Source organism: Mirounga angustirostris, unplaced genomic scaffold (genome assembly GCF_029215605.1).
Source record: "Mirounga angustirostris isolate CCGP_5_RB_7025 unplaced genomic scaffold, mMirAng1.0.hap1 SCAF_6, whole genome shotgun sequence".
In the NCBI taxonomy this organism is placed as follows: Eukaryota; Metazoa; Chordata; class Mammalia; order Carnivora; family Phocidae; genus Mirounga; species Mirounga angustirostris.
This window is the reverse complement of record NW_026991714.1, coordinates 30,913,508-30,926,652: the sequence shown is the minus strand read 5'-3', so window position 1 is coordinate 30,926,652 and position 13,145 is coordinate 30,913,508. Positions and strand designations below refer to the sequence as shown.

The 13,145-nt window shown below is 34.9% G+C and overlaps 1 protein-coding gene across 12 annotated transcripts in view; it reads right to left on the bottom strand.

The window, feature by feature from the left end:
• Window positions 1–13,145, bottom strand: part of LOC123846052 (histone H3.v1-like) — a 98,745-nt gene that overhangs the window by 52,622 nt on the left and 32,978 nt on the right. For 4 of the 12 annotated variants that reach the window (XR_010412239.1, XR_010412240.1, XR_006791168.3 and 1 more), the window contains exons 2-4: window positions 9,830–9,978; window positions 7,817–7,864; window positions 20–104 (exon numbers count right to left, since the gene is read on the bottom strand). Coding sequence is in view for 4 of the 12 variants with exons in the window: in XM_064594041.1 (XP_064450111.1) it covers window positions 20–91 (72 nt within the window). In the remaining 8 variants the exon portion in view is untranslated. The other 8 variants (XR_010412241.1, XR_010412245.1, XM_054507956.2 and 5 more) reach the window with 5 other exon arrangements.

The window sequence follows — 13,145 nt, the reverse complement described above, 5'->3', positions numbered from 1 at the left end:
AGATGACAGAAGTCCCCACCTGCTGGATGGTGCACCCGCGCCTCTTTTGTGTAGATGGATTCCTTGACAATGAAAAGTACATCACTGGCATATTACCCAAACCCCTGCAAAACACAAATGATGTGTAAAAACACCATCATATAAAAATAATTTTGCTTTATTAATTTTGAAAATAATGCATCTGCCTATGAATGTCTAGGAAGAACCCAAAGTTGATACAGAATTTCCTATTACTCAATGCACCTTGATGAAAAGTGAATTATAGCTAAGATAACAAGAAGGGAAAGAGCATGAATGGCAACAAAAAACTACCCTAGGAATACACTGTATATTTTGTATCTGATTTTGAAATGTTTTTTTAAAAAAATCATGTCAACAACTTTCTGGAATCCATAATTGCTAATGGTTATAAGTATCAGCCCTAGGCAGATTGCCTAGCAAGATTTTCTGGAGCAGTGAAGGTAAACAAACCAATAACTATGCAAACAAATATTGCTTTTATGGCTATTTAAACACTCAGCATACATTGGAATATTAAAATACTAGAAGGCACAATAACTTCTGGTTATCACAGGAACAGTTGGATAAAACTGACAAATGCTTAAGCATACACAGAATCAGTATCACAGGACATTTATTATAAATCCAGCATAAAAATATTTCTAACCAGAAGGGAATATCAGAGATTACAGTCACTAGAATAGAAGACATAAATAATTATTTTAAATGAACTATTTAATTATGAGAGATTGAGATTTCATCACTTATGAGTATAAAATTCCAGATGAAATAATTAAGCAAAAAAGAAAAACTAAATTAAATTGGAGATTTAAGGCAAATAAAAATATACAATGAGGGATATTGTTATATCTTGGGGGAAATAGAGGAAAGAGGAAAACTTTAGTAAAATTTGTAAATTAAATAAAAATCACATCAGTATATTTTTGCAGAGTTATGCTCTGAATCACAGCAGTCCTCAACCTGTTCTGCAGCAAACCAGTTTAGCTTCATGGAGATAACTGGTAATAATTTTGATTAATAAGGTAATTGTAGGGTGTTACTAAAATCCATTTCATTCTTAATTTGATGAGTAAAAAAGCACTAATGCTTTTATAATGAAGAAAACTATTATTTGTAGCCATTTTAAAGATAAATTAACAGTAAAACAACACAGTAGTTACTTCTTTTGATTCTTTTTAAGGAATAAAAGCATTCTGAATAAACAATATTATAATTTTACTGGCTCAGAAACACAAAATAGTTTCAGACGTTTAGTGAAGATAAAGTACAACTGTGCTTGCCCAATACTAATAATTCTGCACTACTTTTGGAGATCTCTTGATTTCTAGCAGATTGATAAGGATCTGAAAATCTCTGTTAAGTGAGGCCCTATGTGAGCAAATGCAAGGCATAATGATTCTCACAATACTATTCTAATACTCTAATGCTATTCTAATACTAACTAATACAATTTCTAACTTAAATTAATCAGTTCTCTTCCAAGTATTTAGATAGAAGCATGTCTTTGGATAAGCCTTCTTCCATGCTGATTACTTGAGAAAATTATGGCAGAGGTGAAACCACCAAATAAACTACGGAAAATAGTCAATTATGAACAAAATCAGGTTTAATTCCCTAATAAAGTGTGCAATGTCTAACATGGCTAACTTTGGACTATGACCACAATGAACAGTCATCTGTCGTGAAGAAAAAGACAAACTTCCATATGTATAAGTGGTTCAGATTGTGACAAGATACACTTTGTTGTATGGTTCCAAACTGCGGTTGGTATAGAATAGTGTGTTCTCCTCTATCCAAGCTCCTTAAGCAGCCAGAAAATATCACAATGAGGGCGCTTTGGAATGTGTAGTCAACTTCCTGCTGTAGAACAGGAATCACAGCTGCTACTGTAGCAGTGGGTTTCCAGATGTCAAGGCTGTAAGGATAGTGAGGTAATTGCAGGAAGGAAGGGATACAATTTTGTTATCACAGATTACCCTCCCCTTAGAGAACCATGGATACGGCATCAGTGTCGATGCTTTGGATATGCACATTATGAACTCGGTCTTCATGCGGAAGTGTCTCCACATTTGTACATTTGCTTCTGTGGAAAAGGATGGGCCAGAATTATTAAAATGGGTGGGAAATAAAGAGTGGGCACTCTCAAAGCATTATATCGCTGGTTTTATAAAGCATCTGTAAAGTGTTAATAGGCATTATCAGCTAACGTTGGTCTTCTAAGGAGAAGAACCAGACGACGAGGTTTAACAGCAAGTGTTCCTGAACGACAGCATTAAGAAAAAAATAAAATGTTTGGACGCAGATTAATTAATCAACAACTCTATTTAAGGCTGTCTGTGATTATTAGTGATTGAGCAGAGGAAACTGGATGATTTTCCAGTATTCAGCTAAAAATAACTCCTTTCTCAGCTTCCCCTGCTGTGTTGTCAAAGGCTAGAAGTTATCAAAAAACTCCATAAACTTTTATTCCAAAGTCAGGATCAAGGTGCTATTTTGGCATACCTCACTGGCAAAACCAGTACATATTTGTTCACAGGTCACTGAAATTAATTGAAAAAAATTCAACAGTTTCTTGCTTTTCTGTCTAAGGTTCTCAGTTATTACGCTGAGTGTGGAACATCTGTTTAGTGCTCTTTGTAAATAACATTAGCAGTTGGTACCTTGGTTTACCTACAAACAAGGCAGGATTGAAAATAGTTTCTGAGAAGTGGTCAACTCTGGATTCATTCTACCAGCTACGAAGCTAAGAGACTCCTCCTTTCCCTCACACCAGAAACCTGACCCACTGAAACACTAAGCTTTTCATGGTTTTTGTGGGCAGGTGTAGATTATTATTGACTCACATTGAGCTAACAGCAGTCAACTAAATCAGACATAAATCACATGTGCAATTCTTCTGCCATGTCTCCTCCATTCTCCAAGAATTTTGGAGTTAAGACAAGAACTTTATGTCTGTCTTATTAAACCTGGCCTATTATTTCTGACTAAGGAACACCTGGTTGCACAATTCCAGAGAGTACCATTTACATCATCGTCTAGATCAATGGTGCCTCCTGAAGCTGTGCAGTGCACAGCATGTATAACTTAGGTGATGCCCTGCATACCTTTGAAAAGATTGTTTTGAATCCTGAATAATTTATTCAATGTAATAGATGGCCTGTAGTTTAATGACATCTTAAATTTAATAGAACCTTGCCAAAGTTTAAATAAAAGTCTTGAATTAGTAGGGTCATGCTGTACATTTCTAACTTGTAAAATATGTAAGGGCAAGAGCAATTGTATACTTTGGGGGGGGACAGTGAGTGGTGAGAATGATTAATTCTTTTCTGGCAAGTGGAAAAAAGATGACTAAGGAAAAAATATGAACAAAATATTGATAACTAAGTGTTTTCTAGTGTGGGAAAATGAACTTTTACTTTGTAAGCAGGCAGTATTTTTTTTTTTTAAAAAAAAAGGTTTTTAGCAATTTAAATCCCTGTTTGGGCGTAGTTTTATCAGTTTTCTTTTCCTTTTAAGGTTTCCTGTCTTTCAATGCTGTGTGAAGAATCTTTTATTAAAAACATCCACTGTCATAAGTCATTCTTCCCAGTGACAAAGCTGATTTGGTCTACTGCAGATGAGTAAACTGAAATTTATACAACTCCTTTAAGCAGCCTTTCCCATTTTCAATAAAGAGAAAGTTACTAAGCACACTAAGAAGCTAGATCAGAAATTAAACATGTGTCTAGAGCCATGGGCCTTTCTGGGCCTGGATTACCTGAGCACTTGCAAGAAATGCAGCTCTCAGGCCTTGCCTATTGAATCAGAAACCCTGGGCTTGAAACCCAGCAATCTATATTTTAACACGCCTTCCAAGTAATTCTGATATAGCAGAAGTTTGGGAAATTTTGACCTAGAAAATGTGTGATAATCAAAGTCATCCTTTAGTAATTAAGTTGCAAGAAAGACTGACGTAGTGCTTTGGTAAAGGAAATTGTATTTTCAATTTCCACATATTTTCTGTAAAAATGCTTTATTACTTTTAAAATTCAGTAACAATGATAAGTCCTCATATCCATTTTTCTGTTTATATGTTACCAGGGAAAGACTTCACTGTTGATAAAAAAAAAACAAAAACAAAACAGTTACTCTGAGTTCTTCATAAAGAAAGATAAAGCTATATGCATAACTCTATCTTATAGTTTTGTTACTACAAGTTGGAACTATAAGCTTTCCAAGTTTTATGTCTAACTCTTGGCATTATAGATTCATGGCTATATGTTCAGTGATAATTCAATTCATGCTAGAAAGGAACTCAGCCCATATCTATTCTTAGTGTACAACTCAAGGTCTTTAAAAGGCAAACCTGTTATTTTATCTTTCATGCGTCCAGAGATTTTTTTTTTAAATCTCAAGTCTGAAAAATATAATAAAAAATAAATATTGGTTATATTTAAATTTTAATGCCTCCATATCATTAGTAGAGGGTCTTTAAGTAGGCGATCTTAAAGAGCTTTGGAAAAAGTACATGAATGCCATCAAGAAGGAAGGGCAAATCAGCTCAGTTTTCCCAGGTGCTCAGTGGGGAAGCCAAACACATTCATAATATATTTATAATTGTAAACAAAAGCTAAATAAAACATCATTTAATATATTGAAATCATTCATATAGCTTTTTTTGTTAAAGCTAAACCAGGCTAAAACTTACTGGCTTAATGACTTTCACAGTTTTTAGAAGACCAATGGATCAATACTATCAACATATTTTTTTTCCTATGGTCTAAAACTTAGGATTCCTTGCTTTCTGCATATTTCTTTTTTGATGGCTTGCTTTTTAGACTTCCATGTAGCTTATTTTTTTTTCCTTTCCTATCAATATATTTCCATCAAAAAAAAACCCCTCAAGTCCCAAAGACATATCAAGTTAATAATTCTCTGCTATCTCATTGTTAGTTAAAAAAATCGTTGATAATCCGCATTTTAAATGGCTATCAGCCCATTTTGATGATGATTTCCCCAGTACTCTGCAGACTTTTTTCTTTTGTTTTCAGTCTTTTGTGTGCCATTCCAGGGAAACTGTGCTTTAGTACATGGAGAAAGCCAACATTTATGGAAAGCACAATGAGGGCCTCTCTCCTGCTATAATTAGCTCCATGAAGAATTATCTGGAATTATCTATCATTACCTCTGAAAATGTATTGCTATATTTTACTATAATACACAAGAAAAAAGTTTTCATGTCCAATCAGAGGCAAACATATTTTGCATTAATTTCCCTGGCTTACATTGCAAGTTTTCATGTATGGCACAAAGTATGAGCTCACATTCAATATCCCTTACAATTTGTGTATTTTTAATACAATATTTAATGTTTCAAGTAATGAATGTACCATTGAGATTCCAATTTTTTGTTTCCTGCTGAAATATTCACATTATAAACCACTTCTTCACTTAGTACATAAGAGTACCTTATAGAAAATATCTGTTAAAGATAATGCAAAAAGCCAACATAACTCACTTTCAATTGAGATAAGAGAAGAAATGAAAAATGGCTAGACATGTGGCTCTCAACCAAAGGCAATGTCTGATAATATCAATGTGGTGAGAGAGGAATGCTACTGACATCTGGTGAGTAGAGGCCAAGGATGCTGATTAAAAGTGTTACAATGTACAATGCTACAATGTACAATCTCCTATGCCGAAGAATTATCTGGTCCAAAATATCACTAGTGCCTCTGTTGAGGAACCCTGGCTGAGAGAAAAATTAAGTACTATTTAGTCAAGACAAGTTCCATGATACCCACTGGAGAAATGAAAGCCTTCCATCATGGCCGTATAACTATGGAACATGAATCAAATTCCCTTTTCTTACACTCAAAATGTCCACATCCACACTAGCCATCAAGATCTGAAGAGACCTCTTCTTCTTAGTGGAGAAATACAGCTAATTATTATAGACCAGCATTGAATCCCCTTTTATGGGGGGATTCAATTTTTGCACTGCCTTGTGTGAATGTTCAGTTTTGTTAATCAGCTTCTTTCCCTGAAAATGTTATTTACTTAAAATGAAACTTCATCTTGAAAAAATAAGCAGTCACTTCGCTATCTATATAATTACTGCCCCTAACAAGATTCTCACTTACATTTCTTCTCTTTCTAAATCTCCTTTATGATTGAAACACTATCAATCAAGTATTTTATGAAGTTGATAAAATACTAAAGCACAGCCCAGCTTCTAAATGAAATATATTCTTGAGCCTTAAACATCTTTCAATGTGTCTTTCAGCAATCCCTACAATAGCTCTGAAAATGTTTTCTCAAGTGTACATGATGACTTTTTCCTTTATTTGCCAAAGGATGTTTCTAGGCTTCTTTTGTTAAAGATGCCGTTCAAAATTTAGTATAATTGTACAACATAAAAATTAACAATGGGCAAATATTGTTGTGCATATAAAATTTATCTGGCAATATAAATAGCAGATTGGGAATACCGTATTTTTGTGCATTCTGATTTGAATTTTCATTGAGTTAGATCCTTTGGCACTAACTGTAGAAGGGGCAGGTGATAAACAGCTGCATTTCCTTGTCCCTGAAGATTCTAGAAGAGGTAGTTTTACGTGAAGCCTAATTATCTCTGCAATGTTGAATCATAGATATCTTCATATACCATTAAGACAAGATATATCAAACCCAACTTTTATAGATTAGTCTATGAAAGTACCAGGTTAAAAATAATCATGTTCATCCTCATTTGTTCTGATTTCCCCCACATTTTGGCTAAGGGAATGCAATTTTTCCATAAGTCTGTATTCATTATATTATCATGCTCCATATTATTATTTAAATTATGACAATCATAGAGACAAGATCTTGATGCTATTTAACTAAATTTGAAGGCCCTAAAACACAAATTAAAATAAACTTGAAAACTGTCACAAAATTGTTTAATTTAAAAAAATGTTATGTCACTTAGATGTGTCCTCAATGATTTGGGCCTGAAACGTATGCCCTGAATAAGTAGCAAGTACATTTAATTATAGAAAGTGAAAACAATCTAAGTAGTACTACTTCATCAAAATCATTTTTAACTGAAGACATAGCCATCTTTTAAATATTTGCAACAGAAAATGCTTAGAACTAAAAAAGTTAAACAAATTACAATTTCTTAGATGTATCTAGACTTGCATTTTTAACCTTAAGGCAGTATGGCAGGCTTTTTAAAGCTCAGACATTCTACTTGTTTACTTTACAAAAATACTCATTTCTAGTAACATCACCACACATATTTCTATGTGATGTTCCCAACACTAATCTGAGTAAATATTTTTTCCCTCTTTCTTTCTTTCTTTCTCTTTCTTTCTTTCTTTCTTTCTTTCTTTCTTTCTTTCTTTCTTTCTTTCTTTCTTTCTTCCTTTCTTTCTTCCTTTCTTTTCTTTCTTTCTTTCTTTCTTATTACGCCCTGATATCCTAGAAAAACTAGAAAGCCAGCTTAGGGGTATAATTAAAAATTTAAAATCTTTGTTTTATAAACATATTTTTTGGTATGTATAATACCTTGTTGTTGTTTTTTTTAACATTAAGCCTATTCCATCTTCAAGAGCAAACTATATTTTCTATAGGATGCAACCAATTGCCTCTAATAATAGGGTCTAGCTGTGTATCTATGGTGGATTTCCTCCCTACCCCAACTTCTGCCAGCTCTTATGGGAATACTCATAAATGAAAAAGTAAGAGTCTTATTTTTTTTTTAAGAACACAATGCTGGTAATGGAAAAAGAACTTCTGAATTTCCAACCCAACTTATGAAATAACTTACCTTCTTTTCTTCTGGGCACTCCTTTTTGTTCTGGTTAAAACTACAGAACTGTGAGTAATATATAATCAGAACACAAAAAAGTCAAAAGGGGGTTGTACTTGTATACAAAAATAAAGTTCATTTATATAGATACTTTGAGCTGGTTTACATATTATACATATATAGAGATCAGAGGATATATTAACAATGAAAGTAAGTTTTCCTATATGAATAAAATCCCCAGGCAATTTCAATATAGATTATCAACTATTGAATGATAGTTACATTTTACTACATACATATTTTAATGATTATATCTCTTCTCAAATATTTGTAACCAGTTTCTGGGAAAATATTTTCTTTGTCTAAATATATGCAAAACTAAAATTAAACCAATGGCATTTATAGACAAGCAGAATGACTTAGAACAGATTATTTTCTGGGCTTCATTTTCTTCATTTCAGTATGAGAACTGTATTACAAAATCTCTGTGCTTTCTACCAACTCTCTGATTCTGTTAATTCCAATAAAAAAATATAAGGATAAGGCCAAATTGTGGACTGAAATTCCCAAAATCATAGTGAATATTACATAGGCTAGACAGACATCTATATTTCTCATCATTTTATAAGCGATCCTGTCACTATAATAATTCATTCTTCAAATTGCTCCAGCTACAGATTTGACTGCCTGACACCCATATGTGCATACACATTCTTTAAAGCCATTTTTAGGGAGGGTTTTTTTCTGAAAATCGACAGTCAGATCATGTTCAAGAACGAACTGTTCTCTGGCCAAATGAAGAAGCCCTTTGAGATGCACCGTCTCCTTTTTAAAACAAGTTCTCTGTTTTCTAGGAGCATAGAGCATGTGATGGTAGTCAGAGGCCAAGCAACTAGGGTTAAAATATAAGGCTTAAGAAATACATATATATATATATATATATTTATATGAAAATGGGAAGAAAGAAAGTAGTAGATGGCCTTGTCAAAGACAGGGATGGAATCAAATGGAAGTGGAAGACATGGGTGTGGGGAAGAGGGAAGCCAGGACAATCAGGAAAGGGACCCAGCAAGGGATGCCCATCATTTAGTGCATCTTTCTCACTCGAGGCCTGATTTACTGTTATATTTTGAAATGTCTTCTTCCCAGACTCTATGCTTAAGTAGCCATATCTTTAAACTGCCTGACTCCAATAGCTGATGCGGTTGCCACCACAGAAATAGAAATTATAGCTTTCAACCCTTCATTTTATCCCTCTTACCTATAATCCTCTAGTTCCAGTCTGTCTGACCACTTGACAAAGTTTTTTGGTGGTTGTTTTTTTTTTTTTTTTTCTTTTTGGTTGGGTTTGTGTGTGTGTGTGTGTGTGTGTGTTTTGTTTTTTTAATTAGTGCAGCTTTGTGGGACCACTTAAATATGCTTTACACACAGAGAACAGTAGATAGCCCTGAAAACTTGATGAGAAAAGAAAAATCCTGCGGGGAGCAAAAATGGCACAGAGGGCCCACAATAATGATCCTCATAACTGAGATGGTCATGTGTCTCATTCACAGCCATCATTTACCTGGAGGTCTTTCTTGAAAAACTGCTAAAATTCTTTACAGATTTTACATAAGGATTTTTTTTTCCCCAAAGGCTCACTGGTCCATTTTCACATGTGTGTTGTTTGGTTAGGTCCTTCAAAGGCTTCAAGGTTTACTTTTATATTTAAAGAGGGCAAAGATGAAGGCTATTATTTGAATACAGCATTGCATTCAGTGGCATCAAGATGCTTATTATAACTTCCCTGACAAGGCGGTCAAAGCGACTCATGGCTCCCAGGAGCTTCTAATGTGTATTTAGGTGCCCTGTCGGATGGCTCGCCTAAGTGATATGGCATATATTTGATGAAAGGACAATAAACAACATCAATTATAAAAGACAATCTGTTAATGAGAGGAAGAAAAGGAAGAGAGAGAGAGACTGGGGAAAAAGAAGAAGAAATTATGGAAAGAAAAAAGCCTTGCAACTGAATTAAAAGAAATGTCATACCTTAATCATGTCCTAATTTTAGGGCACCACTGTACTCTTCTTTGGAGACATAATGTAGTTCTTTAACTTTTGTGGGACTGTCATTGAAGATGAAGATCAAACTGCTTTCAGTTTCCTTTATGGACTCGTTGCAAATTTTGCCAAGATCCCTGCATAAAACAAAAAGTGATATTAAATGAAACTCAGGCCTTGCTAAGCAAATTAGCTACAATTGATTTTTGTCCTCTTATGGGGATGTTTTCCAATCCAACAATACGTAGAAGATCTGCCAACTTCTCATGTCCTAAATTTTTCCTCTTCTAGGGCTACTAATTTGGCCCTAGAAAACACTGTCTGGGTTTCCCCACCATAAAATGTCTTGTCAACAACAAGAAACCCCTGAAGAGATAAAATAAATAGCTTTGGCTACCTTTGCTATGCTAATTAGTTATAAGGATTCGTTTTCCTTTGGATGTATTTCCCATATTTATTTTTATTTTTTTAAAATTTTTTTTAAATTTTTTTTTTTTTATTTGAGAGAGAGAGAATGAGAGACAGAGAGCATGAGAGGGAGGAGGGTCAGAGGGAGAAGCAGACTCCCCGCCGAGCAGGGAGCCCGATGCGGGACTCGATCCCGGGACTCCAGGATCATGACCTGAGCCGAAGACAGTCGCTTAACCAACTGAGCCACCCAGGCGCCCCTGTATTTCCCATGTTTAAAAAGGTTTTAAAATATTACCTACCATTAGTACAATTGATAGATAAATCTAGATTTTATTAGCAGACATATTAAACGTATTTGCTTTGTTTTTCATCACCTAATTTCCCTACAGAGACTAACTTATCTAAATAACACAATGTTATCTCTGTATCATTATTCTAGTCTATGATAGCAGTTGAATTTTCAAAAAAGAAAATACTGAATGTGACTAAGTGATGCGGTTTTCTCCCTTTCAATTAGGCTAAATGAAGACAAGCACATTGTTATTTTCCTTTTTACTCTTAAATTAGGGAATCCTGGTATTTGCTTAAAAAAATTACTGTAAGAAACACTGTTTCGAATGTGTAAGTTTGTTGATCTTCTTAGGTTAGACATATGTATTCTCTCTTTGAGAATGCATTTCTGTTAAAAGAATAGCAATATTTTCCTCGGTATCTTCCATATAACAATATGCTTTCTTTTCAAAATTTTCTTCTTTGTTCATTGGCCCCTGAGGTGATGCTCTGGGGGCTGCCGAGGAAGTACAACGGAAGAGGCCTGAGGGACCCTGTTGGCTGGCACTGCTAGGAAGTGTCCTGAAAAACTTCACACATCCTCCACTGTTGTTCTGAAGTCTTGTGAGGCCAAGGCAGTGGGCTTGGCAGTGAGGAGTGGGGCCAAAGGGGGGGGCCATTTTCTGTTTGGGGTTTGGGACCTGATGCCGATTCACTTTGGCTCACTCAGCTACTCCGGGCACATCCACTTAGTAGAAACATGACTAACGGGGGGAGAAAGTTAATATAAATATGTCACATATACTTTAAGAAATTTGAGATCGCAGAGTATCAGATTCAAAGTTACAGAAACATTCTGAAATGTGTACAAATACATCAATTCACTGGTCCATGGTGTGCTGATTGCATAGCTTTTGCCTGATTTATTTTACTGAATTCACCGGAGACTTCTTTTCTCCATTAATGACATGGGATTGCTCTTCATATTAAACTTTAAAGTTTTAAAACAACAAAAGTTTTACACTCTCTTCCCACTGTACACACATGTATGTTAGCATTTTGGGGCCAACACTGCCTTTGTGGATTAATCCCCCCCTCCCCAAATTTCCTATGATTGACAAAATTCCTCATATTATACAAAGGGAAACTGAGGCTCAGAGACTCACTAAACTTACAGTGGCTGAACACTCATAAGTAATCATGCTCCCAACTCTCAAATATGTGGAACACTCCCTTTTGATAGCAAATAGATGAATGCTTTGTACATTTTGGTTATTTTTAATAACCTAATGGAAATAGCAGTTTGATTAATTAATGTTATGAATATCTTGTTCAAAATGCTGTATGGTATTTTGATTAGATTGGGAAGGAGAGCTGGAGTGTTTCCTGACATGAATATTGTTGTGGAAATTAAGAGTTTGTATAAAACGTTTTAGTGGTCATAGGATTAACCTAATATTCTCATTTTTCCTCTCAGTCATCTCTTATAAGATTATGAAGTACTTTGTTAGTTTCTTTTCTTTCTCTCTCTGATATTCCTATTGACTAAAGGAATTTAAGAACTGCGGGAGCTTGAAAGGGAATGGCAGAGTACAGAATGTGTTCTCAAGTTTTAAAAACTTTATTGTAATTTTTTTTAAATTAAAATATTCCCAGTGCACTTTCTTGGTCTCTAACCCCTGACAGCTACTATTAATTACATTTTAACCTGTTAATGGTCTCACACTTTTCAACATATATTAAGCCCATTCCAAATATTCTGCAAATATTGAACCTATCTATTAAGAACAGCATGCTGTTGAAAGGATTGGAACGGGATTGTAAGCAGGCTCAATTTGAGAGAGAAGAAAACATAGTGAGCTCTTTGGTCATAGAAATATTTGAGGTGGGGGGGCAGTCTCCTCAGGCAAGGGCAACAAAAGGGAAAATAAACAAATGGGATTACATCAAACTAAAACGTTTTTGCAAAGCTAAGGAAGCCATCAACAAAACAAAAGGGCAACCTACTGAATGGGAGAAGATATTTGCAAATCATACAACTGATAAGAGGTTAATATCCAAAATTATAAAGAATGTGCACAGCTTAATATTTAAAAAAAAAAAAAACCTCTACAATCTGATTTTTAAAAAGGCAGAGGACCTGAATAGACATTTTTTCCAAAGAAGACATACAGATGTCCAACAGACACATGAAAAGATGCTCACCATCACTCATCATCAGGGAAATGCAAGTCAAAACCACAAGGAGACATCACCTCACACCTGTCAGAATGCCTATTGCAAAGAAGACAAAAGATAGCAAGGGTTGGCGAGGATGTGGAGAAAAGGAAATCCTCATACACTGTTGTTTAGAATGTCAATTGGTGCAGCAACAATATGGAGGTTCCTCAAAAAATTGAAAATAGAAAGGGGTGCCTGGGTGGCTCAGTTGGTTAAGCCACTGCCTTCGGCTCAGGTCCTGATCCTGGAGTCCAGGGATCGAGTCCCGCATCGGGCTCCCTGCTCGGCAGGGAGTCTGCTTCTCCCTCTGACCCTCCCCCTTCTCATGCTCTCTCGCTCTATCTCATTCTCTCTCTCAAATAAATAAATAAAATCTTTAAAAAAAAATTTGAAAATAGAAATA